This window comes from Leucoraja erinacea, chromosome 5 (genome assembly GCF_028641065.1).
Source record: "Leucoraja erinacea ecotype New England chromosome 5, Leri_hhj_1, whole genome shotgun sequence".
In the NCBI taxonomy this organism is placed as follows: domain Eukaryota; kingdom Metazoa; phylum Chordata; class Chondrichthyes; order Rajiformes; family Rajidae; genus Leucoraja; species Leucoraja erinaceus.
Window position 1 is genome coordinate 24115523 of NC_073381.1, and position 19873 is coordinate 24135395.

The 19873-nt window shown below is 42.5% G+C and overlaps 1 protein-coding gene across 1 annotated transcript in view; it reads left to right on the forward strand.

Moving 5' to 3' along the window:
* tpo (thyroid peroxidase) overlaps positions 1–18203 on the forward strand; it is a 52160-nt gene extending 33957 nt beyond the window's left edge. The window contains exons 6-11 of the mRNA XM_055634942.1: positions 833–1091; positions 1193–1363; positions 6513–6750; positions 11931–12139; positions 13848–14018; positions 17188–18203. Coding sequence (XP_055490917.1) covers positions 833–1091; positions 1193–1363; positions 6513–6750; positions 11931–12139; positions 13848–14018; positions 17188–17339 — 1200 coding nt within the window. The 3' untranslated portion in view covers positions 17340–18203. The remainder of the gene's footprint in view (positions 1–832; positions 1092–1192; positions 1364–6512; positions 6751–11930; positions 12140–13847; positions 14019–17187) is intronic.
* Positions 18204–19873: the final 1670 nt, after the last annotated feature.

Below are 19873 nucleotides of genomic sequence, written 5' to 3' on the forward strand. Positions count from 1 at the left end.
GGATCTGAACAGGCTGTTTGAGAACATTCCCTCCAGGTGGATGCTCTTCCCATGCTTGCTCCATGGAGTCAGGCTATTATGGCAGCGAATTGGTCTCTGTAGAGTATAATACCTCAAAAGTGTCATCATTGAATTCTTATACTGTGGCAAAGCCCACATTGGTGCCAAATGCTTGCGTGCATCATGCTGGCTGTGCTAGATCACAGGTTTCCGCTGGAGCATTGGAGACCGAGGGGAGATCTGCTAGACGAATGTAAAATGATGAGAGGCATAGATAGGGTAGACGTCAGAATCTTTTCTTTCCCAGGATGGAAATGTCATAGACTAGAGGGCATAGTTTTAAGCGGAAAGGGGCAAAGTTTAGAGAAGATGTATGGGTCAAGTTTTTTACAGGTTGCCTGGAACACATTACCATGTGGTGGTGGAGGCATATACGATAGTGGCATTTAAGAGGCCTTTAGATAGGCACATGGATATGGAGGGATATGGATCATGTGCAGGCAGTGGAAATTAGTTTGGCATTGACATTATGAGCAGAAGGGCCTGTTTGGGTGTTCTATGTACTATGCCTGTTCTATGGACTATGTTCTATGATATGGTTCCAATGTGAGCAAATAGGATTTGTACTGATGGGCAGCAGGATCAGTGTGGCCCCTTTGCCGTGTTGTATGACACTATCACTCTAAGTACTTTCACACATTTAGTTATAAAAATTCCATTCTAAATTGACATTGAAATTTTTTATTTAATTAAGAATGATCCACATCCAATGTGGCCATCTATTTGGTCTAACAAGTTATTCACAGGAGGATTTTGTTGTGTTTTTGTTCAGATTATTACAATGAGAGACTATATTCCGAAAATCCTTGGTTCTCAAGCGTTTGATCGGTTTATGGGAAAATATGAAGGATACAGTGACAGATTGAATCCCACCTTGTCCAACGTATTTGCAACCGCTGCATTCCGTTTTGGTCACACAACCATCAGCCCGAGGATACAAAGACTAGATGAAAGTTACAAGGAGCACGCCACATACCCAAGCATAAACCTCCACAAGACCTTCTTCAGTCCTTGGCGCATCATTAAAGAAGGTGAATATTATAGTTGCGGATGTGAAAGGAACACAATTAACTCACTGTGTTTACTTAAACCAGCCTCTGCCCTAAGCTATTATTTCTGTTGCGATTGATAGGTGGCTTAGACCCGCTGCTCAGGGGGCTTCTGGCAAAGCCAGCCAAGCTGCAAACACCAAATCAAATGATGATCGAGGAATTGACAGAGCGGTTATTTGCTCTGACTAATGCTGTAGCTCTGGACTTGGCATCGCTGAACTTACAAAGAGGGCGTGACCATGGACTCCCTGGTGAGTGGAACCTCTGAGGTGTTGCAACTTGCAAACATGATCAACATGTGCAGATTATCACAAATGACATAAATAGGAAAAAGTTTAAGAAAGAACTGCAGATGCTGAAAAAATCGAACGTAGACAAAAATGCTGGAGAAACTCAGCGGATGAGCCAGCATCTATGGAGCGAAGGAATAGGCGACGTTTTGTGTCGAGACCCTTCTTCAGACTGAATAGGAAAAAGGATGGGGACATAAAAAGTGAATATAGGGAATTTTGCAAATGATGAAATAGCAGGACCTCAAGGAAAGTGATTTCTGGAACGGTACAAGTTGATAGTGAGAGTAGGAATAGAAAGATAAGATGGGTCAATGCATTGCTGAGGAGTTGATGCAGGGGGAAGGGATTCTGATGTTTGGACCATTGGGATCTCTTCTCGGGCAGATGTGACCTGTATAAGAGAAGCAGATTGCACCCGAACCGGATGTTAACCAATATTCTTGCAGGCAGATTTACAAGTGCCACTCGGGAGGGTTTAAACTACATTGATAGGCGGGACGGCATCTAATGCAGTAGTGAAGCAGGTGAGAGGCTGAAAATCAATACAGAAGTCAATGACAGCAAGTTCAGTAGACAGGATAGGCAGCATCATGGCACGGAGTGAGGAAAGTCAGTTGGATTAAATTGCATTACTTTGAATGCTAGAGGCCTGGCAGGTCAGGCAAATGAACTCAGTTCATGGATAGGTTAGGGAACTGTGATGATACAGCCATCATGGAAACCTGGCTAAGAGAGGGATAGGGCTGGTAGCTTAATATTTGAGGATACAGATGCCACAGGTGAGATAGAGGTGGGGGTAAAAGAGGAGGAGGAGTTGCTTTATTGACTAAAGGGAATCTCATGGCAATATTCCTAAAAGACACAAAGGGTGGTGGGTGTATGGAACAAGCTGCCAGAGGAGGTACTGGAGGCTGGGACTGTCCCAGCGTTTAAGAAACAATTAGACAGGTACATGGATAGGACCATTTTGGAAGGATATGGACCAAGCGCAGTCAAGTGAGACTAGTGTAGATGGGACATGTTGGCCGGTGTGGGCAAGTTGGGCCGAAAGGCTTGTTTCCACACTGTAACACTCTATGACTCTATGACATAACTGAGGGATCATCGCCTGAGATATCATGTAAAAGGAGGGACATTTAGAAACCATGTGTTTGATTGGCTCAGAGAGAGGACCCATGGCAAATAAAAGAAAGAACACATTTAGTGTAGTGTAGAGTACTGTGGTAAGTGCGGTGCTGAGGTTTTGCTCAAGAGGCTTTAGAACAAAGTGGAATGGCATGTTAAGGTAGAGTCTGCTTTTTTGTTTAATTCTTTTGAGCATTTAGGTGTAGTGGAGATGGCAGGTGGGGCAATGGAGTGATCCTCCTGCAAGATGTTGGAAGTCAAGGGGATTTCCAGTGCCCTTGAAGATCACACCTGCAGTAAATACATTCAGCTGCAGATTCTCACAGACCTCATTAAAGAACAGGAGCTCGATAACCTCAGGATTATCAGGGGGTGTGTGATTGTCATAGTAAGGTGTGACAGTGAGATGGTCGCTCCCAAGGTACAGGCTGAACGTAGATGGGTGACCAGATGATAGGGATTTGCCAGGGAACACAGGAATCCCCTGGGGCTGGTCCCCTGAAGAACAGGCATACTCCTTTGGGTAATGTTGTGGGGGATAACCAGTCAAGGGAGAGCAGTGATCCAGTCGGTGGTGTCAGGCCTGGCTCTGATGCAGAGCGGGGAAGGGAAAAGTTAGACAAAGCCATTTTGAAAGGAGACTTGTTAGTTATGGGCCTGTCCCACTACGCAACTTTTTCGGTGACTTCTGGCACCTGTCATAGGTCGTTGCAGGTCGGCAAAAATTTTCAACATGTTCAAAAATTCAGCGGTGACCAACAAGATGCTATGACTCTTTGGGCAACTGAGGAGACTACTCACGACCATACAGGCAACAACCTGGCAACATGTCGCGGGGTGAAGTCTGTATGGTTGTGAGTAGTCGCCTAAAGAATCGTACCTTGTTCTGGTCGTCGCTGGATTTTCAACACGTTGAAAATTTTCGGACACCTGTGACGACCTATGACGGGTGCCAGCAGTCGCCAAAAAAGTCACGTAAGTGGGACAGGCCCAGTAGGGGCACAGACAGGAGATTCTGTGGCGACAAATGTTGCCTCCTTGGTGCCAGGTTCCAAGATGTTTCCAAGCGGTTGAAGAACATTCTCAAGGGGGTGGATGAGCAAGGGAGAGGATAAGTCATTGTGCCCATTGCCATAAATAATGCAAGGAAAAGGAATGAGGTCCTGCGGTGTATATGGGGAGTTAAGCAGAAGATTAAAGAATAGACCCAGAGGATAGTAATATTACCCGGAGCACAAGCTAGTGAGCGTAGGAACAAGAAGTTAGGACAGATGAATGAGTGGCCCAGGATTCAGATTTTTAGACCATTGGGATCTCTTCTGGGGCAGAAGTGACCTGTACAACAGGGACGGGTTGCACCTGGACTGGAGGGGGACCAATATCCTTGCAGGGAAGTTTGCTCATGCTACTCAGGAAGGTTTAAACTGGAGAATGAAGCAGGTGGAAACCAGAGTAGTAGGTCAGAAATGTTCTATGAGACTGTAGACAGCTGCAAGGCAAATAAGGTTGTCAAATAGGAGTGTAATTTTATCTTTCCAAATAAAGACTGGGACTGCCATAGTGTCATAGCTCAAAGAATGGCTATTGTAGTTTAATTCAGATAAGTCTGAGGTGTTGCATTTTGGAACGTCAAACCATAACATGACCTTCACAGTGAATGGAGGACCCCGGGGAGTGTTATAGCCTAACCACTAATTTATACAATGATACACTCTATCAAATGAAAGCTGTCTTCAAGGATCCTTGGACATGTACACAGACCTCTGTTCCTCAGTATTTCATAGGGACAAATTTTCTATGTGAACATCCTAGTTTGATTAACACATCCTGAATTTGTTTTCGCATTTTTCAGGATTAAATTACATTTGCCATTTCTCTGCCCATCCTCCCAATTCATCAATATTGTTCTGCAACCAAAGAATTGCTTCCTCACTATTGATAACACCACCAATCTGTGTGTCATCTGCAGACTTGCTGATCATCCCTTCTATATTTACATCCACTTAATTGATATGTACAAAAAAACAGCAAGATTCATGACACTGATCCCTGTGAAAAACTTGCCACAGCTCAATCACAAAAACAATTCTTGACCATCAAATTCTTCCTTCTACCACCAATAATTTTTGATCAATTTCTCCAACTTGTCGTGAATCCCCTTGTATCTTCTGTTTTGGACCCATGTAGAACCTAGTTAAAGGCTCGCTGAACTCCGAGTACATCAACTACACTACCTATCTTCAACTGGCATGCTGAGTCACCACCTCAAAATTTAATCAATTTAGTCAGGCAAGACCTTCCCTTGGAAGCAAGGGTTACTATCCTAATCAATTCATGCCTCCTCAATTTCAGATTAATACTGTCAACACTTTTTCTAATAACGTCTCTATAATGATGAGAGACATTGATCTAAAACTACCTGGATTGTCCATGCTGCCCTTATTGAATAATGATATCGCATTCACTGCCCTCCCTTTTTGTAAGGTCATGGCTCTAATCCATCAGTGATGGCAGTCTCGCCAATGGTCTGCCTGTCTTTTAGTCTTTTTTGTTATTTTTTCGTGTGTTTTAAAAGTATGTGTTAATGTTCTCTGGTTTGTTTTGAGTGGGGGGTGGGGGGTAGGGTGATCGGGGGAAACCTTTTTTCAATCTCTTATGGAGATGCGTTTGTTTTCCGGATCGTATCTCCGGTCGCACTGCGGCCTAACATCATGGAGCTGGCGTCCTTGCTTGAGACTGACTTTGAGCTCCATTCCGGGGCCATGGACTTACCATCGAAGCCTGCGATTCCGTGCCTGGGATCAACACTCCAACCGCGGCCTGCAGATTTCACCATCGAGGAGCTCGCAGTCTCGGGCGGAGACTGATGTTAGGAAGCTCAAAAGTCGCAGGAGGTTCGACTAGCCCGGACCCAGGGTCTGATCGCCCAGCACGGGGGAGCTAAGATCCCCCCGATGTGGGAGCTTGATCGCCCCGAAGCGGAGGGCCCGACCGCCGGCTACAGGTGCCAAGATCGTAATATCAACGGAAGACTCGAGGCACCCGATCGCGGGAGAAAAAAGAAGGGAAGAGATTGAACTTTTTTTCGCCTTCCATTACAGTGAGGAATGTGGAGGAGTCACTGTGGTGGATGTTTACGTTAAAATGTATTTTGTGCGTTTTGTTGCCTTTTATTGGTATGACTGTATGGCAAATCAAATTCCTCGTATGTTGCAAAACATACTTGGCTAATACAATATGATTATCTTCTTCTTCGTGCATATGGTGTGCACAGCCAAAAGTTGTAGGACTACTTGTTCTATTTGATCTTATTTGATTGTGCACGCCGCGTTGATTGCATTCGTCGAAACAGGGTGGACCATGTGAAGGTTGCAAACTTCCACCCCAAGTATGATTATGATTATAGTGAAATTGCTTTGTTCAGAACATTGATTACCAGGAACAACCATGTTATTCTCCATAACAGTTCTAAATGTCCAATGGCATGGTCACTGTCTCCCAAATGTACTCCCAGTGACTCGTGCTCCATTTATCTGTCTGCAGTCCCAAAGATCAGCTCTAATACCACCTCAGTACTATCCATGTACTGGCTCAAAAAACTTTCCTGGCCCTTCTATGTCTTTCATACCAAACCAATCCCATTTAAATTTAGAGGTTGAGATCCCCACTATTATAACCTTATTTTTTTTTAATATCTCTATGCTTTGTCTACATATTCACTCCTCTATCCCCCGCTGTCTAGAGGCCTATAGTACACCCCCCAGCAAAGTGATTGAAATTATGACCCTAAACGTTACCCACTCCTTTTCTCCAGATATGTTGCCTGTCCTGCTTAGTTACTCCAGCTCTTTGTGTCTATCTTTGATTGTAATTGAAGATGGGTCCACTGAGTCACCACACCATAATAACAAAAAAATGTAATTCAGGTCAAAAGTTTGTTTTTGCTAATTCAAAAGCTAACATGATTTTACATTACCTCTAGGATACAATGAATGGAGGGAATTCTGTAAACTGGAAAGATTGGAAACCAAAACGGATTTAAGGAAAGCAATTTCTGATTTAGATTCTGTTGAAAAGATAATGGATCTCTATGGTCATCCAGACAATATTGACATCTGGCTTGGAGGCTTGGCAGAAGATTTTCTTCCTGGGGCCAGAGTTGGCCCATTATTTGCTTGTTTAATTGGAAAACAAATGAAAGCTTTAAGAGAAGGCGATAGGTGAGTTTTCTAAATAATATGTTCCATTCTAATCCAGTCACATACACTAGCTGTTTGCTCACGCTGTTCTGGTAAATATCTAGTCTAATACAGATTAATCAAGTACTTTGAAGCAGAACAAATAGGAGCAAACAAAAGCAAAGAATAGCAAAAATTACAAGCTTCTTTCCTTGGTAAGTGAATGCCATTGACTTTGAAAGGACATACGTTTGCAGTATTATTTTTGGATCCTACATTTAGTACAAATGGTCTCCGCCGTGTTGCTTGGCTGACAATAACTTGGCAGTGACAGATCTGTCGGTTACTCCTGCAACTTCACAGGAAAGAGTTATAAAAGTAGTCTAAAGTAAACCAAGACTTCTTTTTAGATTGTAGAACCAAGATTTGACATTGTGCTAACCTGACCATAAATGGTGGTTCACGTTGAATGCAGAGATACAAAGAGAGAGGAGGGATGGCACACTGACACAGCGGTAGAGTTGCTGCCTTACAGAGCCAGACACCTGGGTTTAGTCCTGTGTACGGACCTATGGGTACAGTTTGTACATTCTCCCCATGACCATGTGTGTTTTCCCCGGGTGCTCCATTTTCCTCCCACATTCCAAAGATGAACAGGTTTGTTAGTTAATTGGCTTCGGTAAAAATTGTAAATTGTCCCGAGTGTGTAGGATAGTGCCAGTGTACATGGATCGCTGGTCGGCATGAACTCGGTGGGCCGAAGGGCCTGTTTATGTGCTGTATAACTAAACAAAACGAAATACATACTAAGAATCACAGATTCACCAAATAAGAATGGTTTAGTCTCTATCAGTGAACACCCTGCCCAATGGCACGTGGGAGGAGCTGCTCCAGGGCTAGAGAGCAGGTGCCCTGGCTGAGTTATATGAATCATTATTAGACACGGATGAGGTGGTGGAAGACTGGAGGGTGGCTAATGTTGTGCCTCTATTTAAGAAGGGCTGCAAGGAAAAGCTTGGGAACTATAGACCAGCGCACCTAACATCTCTACTAGGCCAGTTACTGGAGAGTATTCTGCGGGATAAAACATATGCATTTGGATAGACAGTGGCTGATTAGGGACAGCCAGCATGGTTTCATATATGGAAGATCATATCTTACAAATTTTATTTTATTTTTTGTAGAAGTAACCACAAAGGTTGATGAGGGCAAAACCGTAGACGTCTATATGGATTTCAGCAACGCATTTCATAAGGTTCCACATGGTAGACAGCTCTGGAAGGTTTGATCACATGGGATCCAGGGAGAACTAACTGACTGGGTAGATAAGTTACTTTATGGAAGGAAGCAGAGCTGATGGTGGAAGGTTATTTTTTGAACTAGAGGCCTGGGCTTGTGATGTGCCTCAGGGGTCAGTGTTGGGCCAATTGCTGTTTGCGGTTTATATCACTGATTTGCATGACAATGTACAATGCTAGATTAGTAAAGGGCCTGTCCCACTTGGCCGTCCTTTACGCCTCATTTACGCGGCATATGTAAAATAGGTCGACGGGTCGTGACGCGTGGGTGACGCATGCATTGCGCATGGTGAGGCATGAAATCTCATGATGTGGTGACACTCCAGGATTTCATAGTGTACCTCGCGCACCACCTGCATGACGTATCGCTGATGCATTGGCGTCGCATGCTGGCGTCCATACGTCTCGCGTGTATCCCGTGGTGATGCATGGTTACATCACCATGCGTCAACGTCCGTAACCATGCATCCCCGCGTGCCACAGGGTATTCTAATTACGTCACGCGCAACAGACGGCTGTGCTGACGCGTGATTTGCGCGCGACATCGCACGTCATGATGGGTCAACCTATTTTACATATGATGCGTAAATGAGGCACAAATGACAGCCAAGTGAGACAGGCCCTTTAGTCTTCAGATGACACTAATGTTTAAGAAAGAACTGCAGATGCTGGAAAAATCGAAGGTAGACAAAAAACATCAACTATTCCTTCGCTCCATAGATGTTGCCTCACCCGCAGATGACACTAAAGTGGGTAGCATTGAAGAAAGTAAAAATGATTATCATAAATTACAGCAGGATCTTGATCAGTTGGGCAAGTGGGCTGAGGAATGTTAATGGAGTTAAATGCATATAAGTATGAGGTGTTTCATTTTGGGAAGTCAAACCAGGACAGGAACTTAACTGTGAATGGCAGGGCCCTGGGAATGTTGTAGAGCTGAGGCATCTAGGTGTACAGGTTCATAGTTCCTTGAAAGTGGCGTCACGTGTAGACAGGGTGCTCAAGAAAGCTTTTGGTACATTGGCCTTCATCAGTCAGGGTATTAACTATAGAGTTGGGATATTCTGTTACAGTTGTATAAGATATTGGTGAGGCATCATTTGGAGCATTGTGTTCGGCTTTCCTCAACCTGCTATAGGAAGGATGTTGTTAAGCTGGAAAAAGTGCAGAGAAGAATTACGAGGATGTTGCCAGGACCTGAGCTTTTGGGAGCGTTTGGGCAGGCTATGTTTTTATTCCCTGGTTTGCAGGAGGATGATGGGTGATCTATTAGAAGTGTATAAGACCACGAGGGGAATAGATAGGGTAAATGCGCAGAGTCTTTTACCCAGAAAAGGGGAATCAAAAACCAGAGGACATAGGTTGAGGGTGAGAGGGGAAAGATTTAGTAAGAACCTGAAGGGCATCTTTTTCACACAGATGGTGGTAAGTAGATGAAATGAGCTACCAGAGGAAGTAGTTGAGCCAGGTTCTAAAGCAACATTTAAAAGACATTTGGACAGTTTTGTGGAGAGGAAAGGTCTAGAGCAGTGGTTCCCAACCTTTTTTTGGCCATGCCCCACCTAATCACCTCTAAAATCCTGATCCCCCCCATGTGGTGATATATAATTCTTATCATTGCAATACCTTGGTTTAAACAAGCTTCAAAAGAACATGGTTCAATAAATAAGGTTCTCCCATGACCTTGCACGCTTCGTGCGACGTGCATGAAGAGCGATGGCGCGGTGATTATGTAATAACTACACAATAAAGACCTTTTTTACCCAAAAAAAATTATTTACTCAAAATAACATCTGAAACATAAACTACATATGTTTACCTGATGGGAAATCCAAAAAAAATAAAAATCGAAAATTTGGACCCAGACCTCCTCAGTTGCATTCAATTGCCCCCCTTAAAAATCAAATTGCCCCCTTGTGGGGTGTACGCCCCACATTGGGAACCACTGGTCTAGAGGGATATGGGTCAAAAACAGGTAGGTGCGACCAGTATAGATGGGCCATCTTGGTCAGCATGGGAACTTTGGGCTGAAGGGCCTCTTTCTGTGCTTTGTGACTTTCTATGTCTATGACTGCAACAGTGCAAAATGCAGGTTCATCAACATTTTTAATGGTAGTTAAGGATGCGCAGTAAAGGATAACATTGTCAAAAATCCAAGTATTATGTGCAGGGTGTCATTTACTATGTCATTTATTTTCTGGGGTGTTACTGCAAATTCATTCCTTGCAATTTTATTGGGACGCAACACAACATGATAATATTTTAAAATGTGACTGCAGTTTAAAAACAATTCATTGGCTGTAATGTTCTTTGGAATGCTCCAAGGCATGATAAGCAGCGAAATAATGCAAATTCTTTCTTTTTCTAACCATAAGAAGCAATACAATTACGGATTCTTCCCATCTTTGCTCAGCCATCAAGAAGTACCTTGGAGACCTCCCAGTGTGACATTGTTGTTTCTCAAAGAGTTTCAATGGTTTTTCATTGCACTACTTTTTCATCAGGTGTTGATCCTCACCCAGAGTTCCTTTCAGCTTCCCACATGGCCTGAATGCTACAGCACTTGTTCTTCACTGATGTGTCTCAGTGATAAATTGCCCCCACTCGTATCTGGTTGGATTTTAATGGAACTGTTCTCAGCTTATAATGGTCTTAAGTGGATTGAGCAGGGGGGACCCTGAAACCAAGTCCCACTGTTTGAATCCAGCTTATTCTTCCATGAAAAGGAGAGAGGGGCAAAAATTAATGGAGATGTGCTGGGCAAGATTTTAAACACAGAGAACGGTGGGTTTCTGGACTGTGCTGTCAGGGTTGGTGGGGGTAGTGGTGGTGGAGGCAGATATGATAGTGGCATTGAAGAGGTCTCTAGATAGGCACACAAAAATGCTGGAGAAACTCAGCGGGTGCAGCAGCATCTATGTAGTGAAGGAAATAGGCCTAGGACTATACTCCATAGATGCTGCTGCACCCGCTGAGTTTCTCCAACATTTTTGTGTGCCTTCAATTTTCCAGCATCCGCAGTTCCTTCTTAAACTCTCTAGATAGGCACATGGTTATGCAGGTAGAAGAGGGGTATGGAGCATGTGCAGGCAGAGGAGCTTAGTTTAAATTGGCATCATGTTCAACATGGACACTGTGGGCCAAAGGGCCTGTTCTTCTGCTGTTTAGTGCTATGGAGTATGGCATCTTTTGCACCCCAATGCGTGACAGTCAGTGATGAGGCTCTCTGTATGAGGTGGTTACCGTAACCCTGGACCACAGGACAAGGGGTCACAGTTTAAGGATAAGGGGGAAATCCTTTAGGACCGAGATGAGAAAAAAAAAATTCACACAGAGAGGGGTGAATCTCTGGAACTCTCTGCCACAGAAGGTAGTTGAGGCCAGTTCATTGGCTATATTTAAGAGGGAGTTAGATGTGGCCCTTGTGGCTAAAGGGATCAGGGGGTATGGAGAGAAGGCAGGTACAGGATGCTGAGTTGGATGATCAGCCATGATCATATTGAATGGCGGTGCAGGATCGAAGTGCCAATGGCCGACTCCTGCAACTATTTTCTATGTTTCCATGTTTATGATCAAAAGGGGAGTTCAATGCCTTTCACATTGACTGCAATGCATACATATCATTCTTTCTCCTGGATTGGTGTTGGTTGTTCCTTTCAGCACTCCGCTTACTAACACATTTCGCTTGTCCTTGACTAAAGTGCTTGTTGAAAACATAAATGTAATAAGTAAAAGAATGTGACAAATGATGGTGAAGAATTTAAAAAGCAGCCTTTCTGGTGTGGAAATATCGAAAGGTGAGAAGCATTTGTTTGTAACTAATCCGAGAATTACTGATGATAAACATGTGATGTGTTATCCTCTGAACGCTAAAATTTGTATCCATTCGCTGTTCTGTAACAAAACTTCCTGTCGGCTTTTTAGGTTTTGGTGGGAAAATCCTGGTCTCTTCTCCTCGGCTCAAAGAAATGAACTTTACAAGCATTCTCTGTCTCGTGTCATTTGCGATAACACTGCCATCACTGAGGTGCCGCTGGATGCTTTCAGAGTAGGGCAGTACCCACAAAACTTCGTAAATTGTGACCAAGTCCCTGGGCTGAACCTCCTGGCGTGGAATGAAAATCCTCAACAAGGTACTTCTGCTATTACACCGTGCTGTGTATTTTCAGTTGTGTGCAGCTGGCAGGAAAGATTGGAATAAAACCAACAGTATGAAAAGATGACCTTCAAAGCACTGTGATGCACAACTCCTGTGAAGTTTTATTTTTCAGTCTCAACATTAACTTCCTTCATTGTCTTTCGAAGACCTCCACCTGTGGTGTGCTGACAGAGCTGCTGCCTGGCAGCACTAATAGCAGGTTCATTCCTGATCTTGGGTGCTATGTGTGGAGTTCTCCCTGTGATTGTGTGAGTGTTCTGGCTTCCTCACACATCCCAAAAAGGAGTATGTGTTGAAAGAGTTATTGACCATGGTAAATTTCCCTCATCTGTGTGTGAGGGTGAGAATGTGTGGGTAGGAACTGCAGATGCTCGTTTACACTGAAGATGCACGCAAAAATCTGGAATAACTCAGGTCAGGCAGCATCAATGGAGTAAAGGAATAGGTGACGTTTTGGGTCAAGACCGTTCTTCAGCCAGCATCATCAAGAAAATATACCACCCTGCCAATGCTCTCATTTCACTCCTGCCATTGAGAATAATCTATAGAAGTGTAAAAACCATAATCTCCAGATTTAGGAACAGTTTCAACACTACAAACATACGATGAGTGTTTGACAGCATTGGGCCTATACTCGCTAGGGTTTAGAAGAATGAGGAGGGACCTCATTGAAACGTACAGAATGGTGAAAGGCTTGGATAGAGTAGATGTGGAGAGGATGTTTCCACTAGTGGGAGAGTCTAGGATTAGATGTCATAGCCTCAGAATTAAAGGACGTTCTTTTAGTAATGAGATGAGAAGAAATGTCTTTAGTCAGAGGGTGGAGAATCTATAATAACCATGTGGAATTCTTTGCCACAGAAAGCTGTGGAGGCAAAGGGTGGATATATTTATAGTAGAGATAGATAGATTCTTGATTAGTAAGGGTGTCAGATTTTAAGGGAAGAAGGCAGGAGAATGGGATTAGGAGGGAGAGATAGATCAGCCATGATTAAATGGCGGTCGACTTGATGGGCTTATTTTTATATTTATTATATTTCCATTATGGGTGGAAGTAGGTGTTGCGAAGGACAACAGAAATTGAATCCTTTCTTCTTTCCTACTTCAATATGACAGATTTACCATTGCTACTGTTCTATGTTGGTGTGATCCATATTAAATAGACAGATCAGGCTCAGTTCACCAAGGCGCTCTGTGCTGTTTTGTGCAGCAACATTGTCATATCGCACATAAATGTAGTGAACGTTTGACCTTGTTCTGTTTTCTAAAGTCTTCCTGTGAGGAACACCAGTGTTGTTGAACTTCACTTCCTGTAAAGATTGAAGAATTAAAATAACACGACAGGATAGACAATGTTGAATTTGATTTGATATACCAATTGGTAAATAGTTAATGAGATTTGACTATGTTTTGTGAAAATACCGTATATTATTCTGTTCACCCGTTATCAGTATAAAAAAATAATTCAATGAAAGATGGGATTGAACAATGAATCAGAAAAAGTGAAGAAAATATTATTTCTATAAGGGTCAAAATCAGCCGCTTGTTAAAAGGAAATTCACATTTCAAAATTACAAGTTACCCAGAGAGATAAAGATCTTTCTTGATAGAAGAAGTTTCAGTGACTACAGGAGCAGTGTGTTGGCTTTTTCCGTTGACAACTCCCGTTTATGTATATTTAGTTGGATCGTGTGGGCCTCCACCACAAATAGAAGATGGAGAATTTGTGCTGTGCACCAGTTCTGGGCAATCCATTATCTCGTATGTTTGTCATCATGGTTTTTATCTGCTTGGACCAGAGGAGTTGACCTGCAGTATCAGGGGATGGAGCAGTGACCCACCTGCCTGCAAAGGTAAAGATTGCTTTATTTGTTTCATGCACACCAGCTGAAAGAATCCATCGAACATTGCATAAATTCTGTCGGCTATGTTTATTTAATCTAAATTCACCAGAATTAGATAGTCATTGAGTGACGCAATGTGGAAACAGACCCTTCAGCCCAACTCACAATCATGCCCCAGCTACACTCGTCCCACCTACACACGTTTGGTCCATATCCCTTTATGTTAATACTCTATGCAGAAATACTTTCTTAACTCAAATAGAAAGGATTTGATTTTGAATGAATTATTGGTTGCTTTATAGGTGTTGATCTGTGAACGGCTGGAATGGAACAAAGCTGAAGTTGTATTATTTAATGAATGAAGAGGTGCTCCGAAAATAAATTGTGCTTCTCATTTAAATTATTCTATGTAGTTCAAGTTGGTCTCCATAAATATACAAAGTCAAAAATAATAAATGCTATTAGTAGCATTGCATAAATATCTTCAAGCCAGCTTAGCTATTTCTAAGTCACACGTTATCATGCATGATACAGCCTGACTTCTGAAGGACACCTACAAGTGACTTCACTTGAAATTGATCCACAGAGACCCCTGCATAGCCAATTCTTAAGATCTTTATCAATACTTTTGTCAGTCGTTAGCCAATTTGAAGCTTGCAATGGCTTTGTAAGAGGCAACTGAGTACTGTGGACTTAGGAAATGATAGAGGCCCAGACTGCGGGCAAGTGTTGTGCTTAAAACGTGTGCATCAGACATCCAGACACTCAGCTACTGGTATCTATCCAGCAATATTAAAAGTTTAGATAGACACAAAATGCTGGAGTAACTCAGCGGGTCAGGCAGCATCTCTAGAGAAAAGGAATAGGTGACGTTTCGAGTCAAGACACTTCTTCAGAGAGTCAGAGGAATGGGATCGAGAGATATAGAGGGTGATGTAGAGAGATATAGTACAAAAGGTAATGATGAAGCTTGTCATCCACACAAAAAAAGAACAATGATTCTAATCCAACTAATTACCTTATTAATGTAAACCTCCTTCCAATCATCGCTTTGGAAGGAGTCATTAATTATGCCATTAAGTGATTAATACTCATCAGGAAGCTGCCTAGTTGCTCAGTTCATGTTCTATCAGAACCAAGCCACTTCACACAGTTGATCCAAATATGATTTGAATTGGTGAATGCCTGATACATTGGGAATGGTTAGCTTCAGAATCAAGGCAACATACATCATCGCCCACGTACCCTGTTTCCACCCATCATCTACTATCGCTGTCTCAGCTCTCCCTCTCAACTCTTTATACTGACTATCTTCCCTGTACACGCTCAGTTCTGACTCTAAACATTAACCATCCCTTTGCTTCAACTATTTGACCTGTTCCTGCAGCTGTTTATTTTTGCTCCAGATTCAAGCATCTGCAGAATTGTATGTCTCCAACTTACCAAGATTAAAGTGTCCAGTGACATAAAGGAAAATGCCCCATGCCTAAATATTTTCAGCTGCTTCGTTGGTCATTTAATGTGTCACACATCCCTTGTGCAGAAGTGGTGTGGCCAAGTAGGTCAACCAAGCCAGGAGTTCCCAGATGCAATAAATGTCTCCAATAAATAAACCAATCCCAGAAAATTAAACTATCATCCTTGCAAACAATCCTATGATGGAGTGGTGGCCAGTGTTATTTACATTTCCACAGTCAATAATGAAAAGTTTAAAGAACAATTAACATAGAATAGTACTGCACAGTAACAGGCGGCAGTACTGCACAGCAACGGGTCGTTTGGCCTACAATATCTGAACACAATGCCAAGACAGATTCTTCTCTCCCTGAACGTTGTCCATATCCTTCCATTATTTCACATCTGTGAGGCTATCCAAATGCTTCTCATCTATCACCTCTACCATATCTGCATTCACCACCCTCTGTAAAAAAAACTTGCCCCACATATAATTCCTTTAAAACTTTGCTGACTCACTTTAAAGCTATGCCTTCTAGTATTTAATATTTCCATAAAGATTCTGACTGTCTACCATTTCTATACCTCATCATATTTTTAGTTTAGTTTAGATAGACAGCGCGGAAACCGGCCATTTGGCCCACCGGGTCCGTGCCGACCAGTGATCCCTACACATTAACACTATCCTACACCCACTAGGAACAATTTTTTTAACATTTTACCAAGCCAATTAACCAACAAACCTGTACATCTTTGGAGTGTGGGAGGAAACTGAAGATCTCGGTGAAAACCCACGCATGTCACGGGGAGAACGTAAAACTCCGTACAGACAACACCCGTAGTCAGGATCAAACCTGGGTCTCCAGCGTTGCATTCGCTGTAAGGCAGCAGCTCTACCGCTGCGCCACCGTGACTGCCCTATACTCCTATCAGGTTTTCCCTCAACCTCTGCCTCTCCAGGGAAAACAATCCAAGTCTGTCCATCCTCTTCTTGGAGCTAATACCTTTTAAACCAGACATTATTCCAGTAAACTTCCTTTGCATTTTTCCAAAGCCTCCACATCTTTCATGTATTGGAGTGACCACAACTGCACTCAATATCCAAATGTAACGCAACCGCCAAAGTCTTATAAAGCTGCATCATGCCTTCTTGACCCTTATACTCCAACACGATGATTTTAGGAATTGTTTGCAAAGGCGTACAATTTCTGTTGGATGAGTTGTGTGGTACCACTTTAATGAACGTTATAGCTTGCTATGCCATTTCAAAGAGCAGTTATAAGGCAACCGTGTAGGTGAGTAGACAGTATCTGATGCTCTCCTGAGTATCCGATGGTGAAAGCAAGAAGTACCAGTTGCAGAACTTGGGGCGGCACGGTGGTGTAGCTGCTTTACAACGCCAGAGACCTGGGTTCAATCCTGACCACGGGTGCTGTCAGTACAGACTTTATACGTTGTCCCCGTGATCTGAGTGGGCTCCAGCTTACTCCTACATTCCAAAGACGTACAGGTTTGTAGGTTAATTGGCTTTGGTAAAATTGTAATTGTCCCTATTGTCCCTAGTGTGTGTGGGATTGTTTTAGCGCGCGGTGATCGCTGGTCGGAGTGGACTCGGTCGCCTGTTTCCACGCTGCATCCCTGAACTAAACTGTGAAACTTGACTCTGGGTTTGTGCATGTCAATTTTTCAAAATTATACTGAAAAACTTGTCTCCTTATTTCAGACATTAATGAATGTGAAGATGCTGCAAGGCCTGCTTGCCACAGCTCTGCTGGTTGTGTGAACATAAAAGGAAGTTACAGGTGTACCTGCTCGGATCCTTACCTCCTCTCAGAGGATGGACACAGCTGCACTGATAATGTTCTACATCAATAACTTCCACTGTGGGGATTGTCATTGCAAACAGAACCACGAGTTCAGGTTTCCCTGACAGAAATACATATTGCAGCTGCAACAGAGATACAACTCGCATCAAATCCCCTCCATCATTATTACTGCCTATTGGACTTATACAGGGCAGAGTCTTCAGCCTCTTGGTTGATAAATAGCTATGTTCAAACACCAGTGTTACATTTATTTCTCTTTGTAAGAAAACAAAAAATGTAATAATGATTTGTACATTTTTTTTCATATGGATGACTTTAGAATCAGACTCATAGTCATACAGCGTGGAAACAGGCCCTTCTGCCCAACTTGCACACTGACCAACATGTTCCATCTACACTAATCCCACCTCTGCGTTTGGCCAATATTTCTCTAAACAATAGACAATAGATACAGGAGTCGGCCATTCGGCCCTTTGATTCAATGTGATCATGGCAGATCATCCCCAATCAGTAGCCCGTTCCTGCCTTCTCCCCATATCCCCTGACTCCACTGTCTATAAGAGCCTCCACCATACTCCGAGACAGAGAATTCCATAGACTCGCATCTCCATGTGAGAAAAAGTGTTTCCTCGACTCCGTTCTAAATGGCTTACCCCTTATTCTTAACTGTGACCCCTGGTTCTGGACTCCCCTAATATCAGGAACATGTTTCCTACCTCTTGCGTGTCCAAACCCTTAACAATCTTATATGTTTCAATAAACCTGTCCTATCCATGTAATTGTCAAACTGTTTTTTAAAAAGTTGCAATAGTCCCTGCCTCAACGACTTCCTCTGGCAGCATGTTCCATACACCCACCACCCAGTGTGTGAAAAAGTTACCCCTCAGATGCTCATTAAATCTTTCCCCCTTCACTTTAAACCTATGTTTTCTGGTACTCAATTCCCCGGTGGAGGCAGGTGCTCTGGATGCTTTCAAGAGAGAGCTAGATAGGGCTCTTAAAAACAGTGGAGTCAGGGGATATGGGGAGAAGGCAGGAACAGGGTACTGATTGGGGATGATCAGCCGTGATCACATTGAATGGGTGGTGCTGGCTCAAAGGGCTGAATGGCCTATTCCTGCACCTACTGTCTATTGTCTATTATCCATGTAAATCTTCTCTGCACTCTTTCTGTAACAAATTTTGTTCCTTATTTGATCTACATTGAAAATGGAACAGGTCCCACGACCTTTGTCTCAGTGTTCAATATGAACCTGATGCCAACTTAAACTAATCTCCTCTGTCTGTTAGTGATCCATTGCCTTCATTCCCAGCATATCCTTATGCCCATCTAAAACCCTCTTAAATGCCGCCATGATATCTGCCTCCACCACCAAGCCAGAGTAAAGGCAGTCTTTTGATAGTCAGCTTTGTGATATATCGTTATTTGTTTTATATTAATTGACAGGGTTGTGTAGAAAGCATGAATTAATTTATCCTTTTTGCAGTTATAGATTTCTGATGTGAAACATTTTCCATTTATTTAACCATATAACAATTAATGCACGGAAACAGGCCATCTCAGCCCTACTAGTCCGTGCCGAACACTTACTCTCACCTAGTCCCATCTACCTGCACTCAGACCATAACCCTCCATTCCTTTCCTGTCCATATACCTATCCAATTTATTTTTAAATGATAAAATCAAACCTGCCTCCACCACTTCCACTGGAAGCTCATTCCACACAGCTACCACTCTCTGAGTAAAGAAGTTCCCCCTAATGTTACCCCTAAACCTCTGTCCCTTAATTCTCAAATCATGTCCTCTTGTTTGAATCTTCCCTACTCTCAATGGAAAAAGCTTCAACCATGTTGTTTGCCAGGTAAAAAGTAGTACCAAGTAAACTTTTGATGAATGTGCATTTTCAACACATATAATACTCTAATTTCCATAAATACATATTTATATGATTAGTATTTCTAGATTAGTCTTGCACAATAATTAAAAATGAAATTTATATTTTAGATCCATTTAAATGTAATTATGAATTCAGTTCACAAAATAGGAAAGCTTGAATTACTCACATGCAATATTAATTTTAATCCTTTTTTTATTTTTTTTATTTTATTTCTTTTTTTAAATTTCTTTGTATGAGATTAATTCCATCTCATGGAAAAAACTATCAAAGAACCTACCAGAATGCATCTACATTAATGATGCCGACTCACTTACTAAGCTGCTTAATGGCACAGACTTTCTGATCTGTGTTGTTTTAACACCAGCATTGGACCATTTATTTCAAATGAATTAATTATACCATTAAAATAACACTGATTGGAAGATCTAGGCCATTAACTAAAATCTTCAGATGTTTGGTAATTCCACCATGTCGAGTAAAAGGGACAGTTTACCCAATTTAGTCTGAAGAAGGGTTTCGGCCCGAAACGTTGCCTATTTCCTTCGCTCCATAGATGCTGCTGCACCTGCTGAGTTTCTCCAGCTTTTTTGTGTACCTTCGATTTTCCAGCATCTGCAGTTCCTTCTTAAATACCCAATTTAGCATTTTAGAATAAATCACCTCCCAAGCAATGTGCAAATGTGAA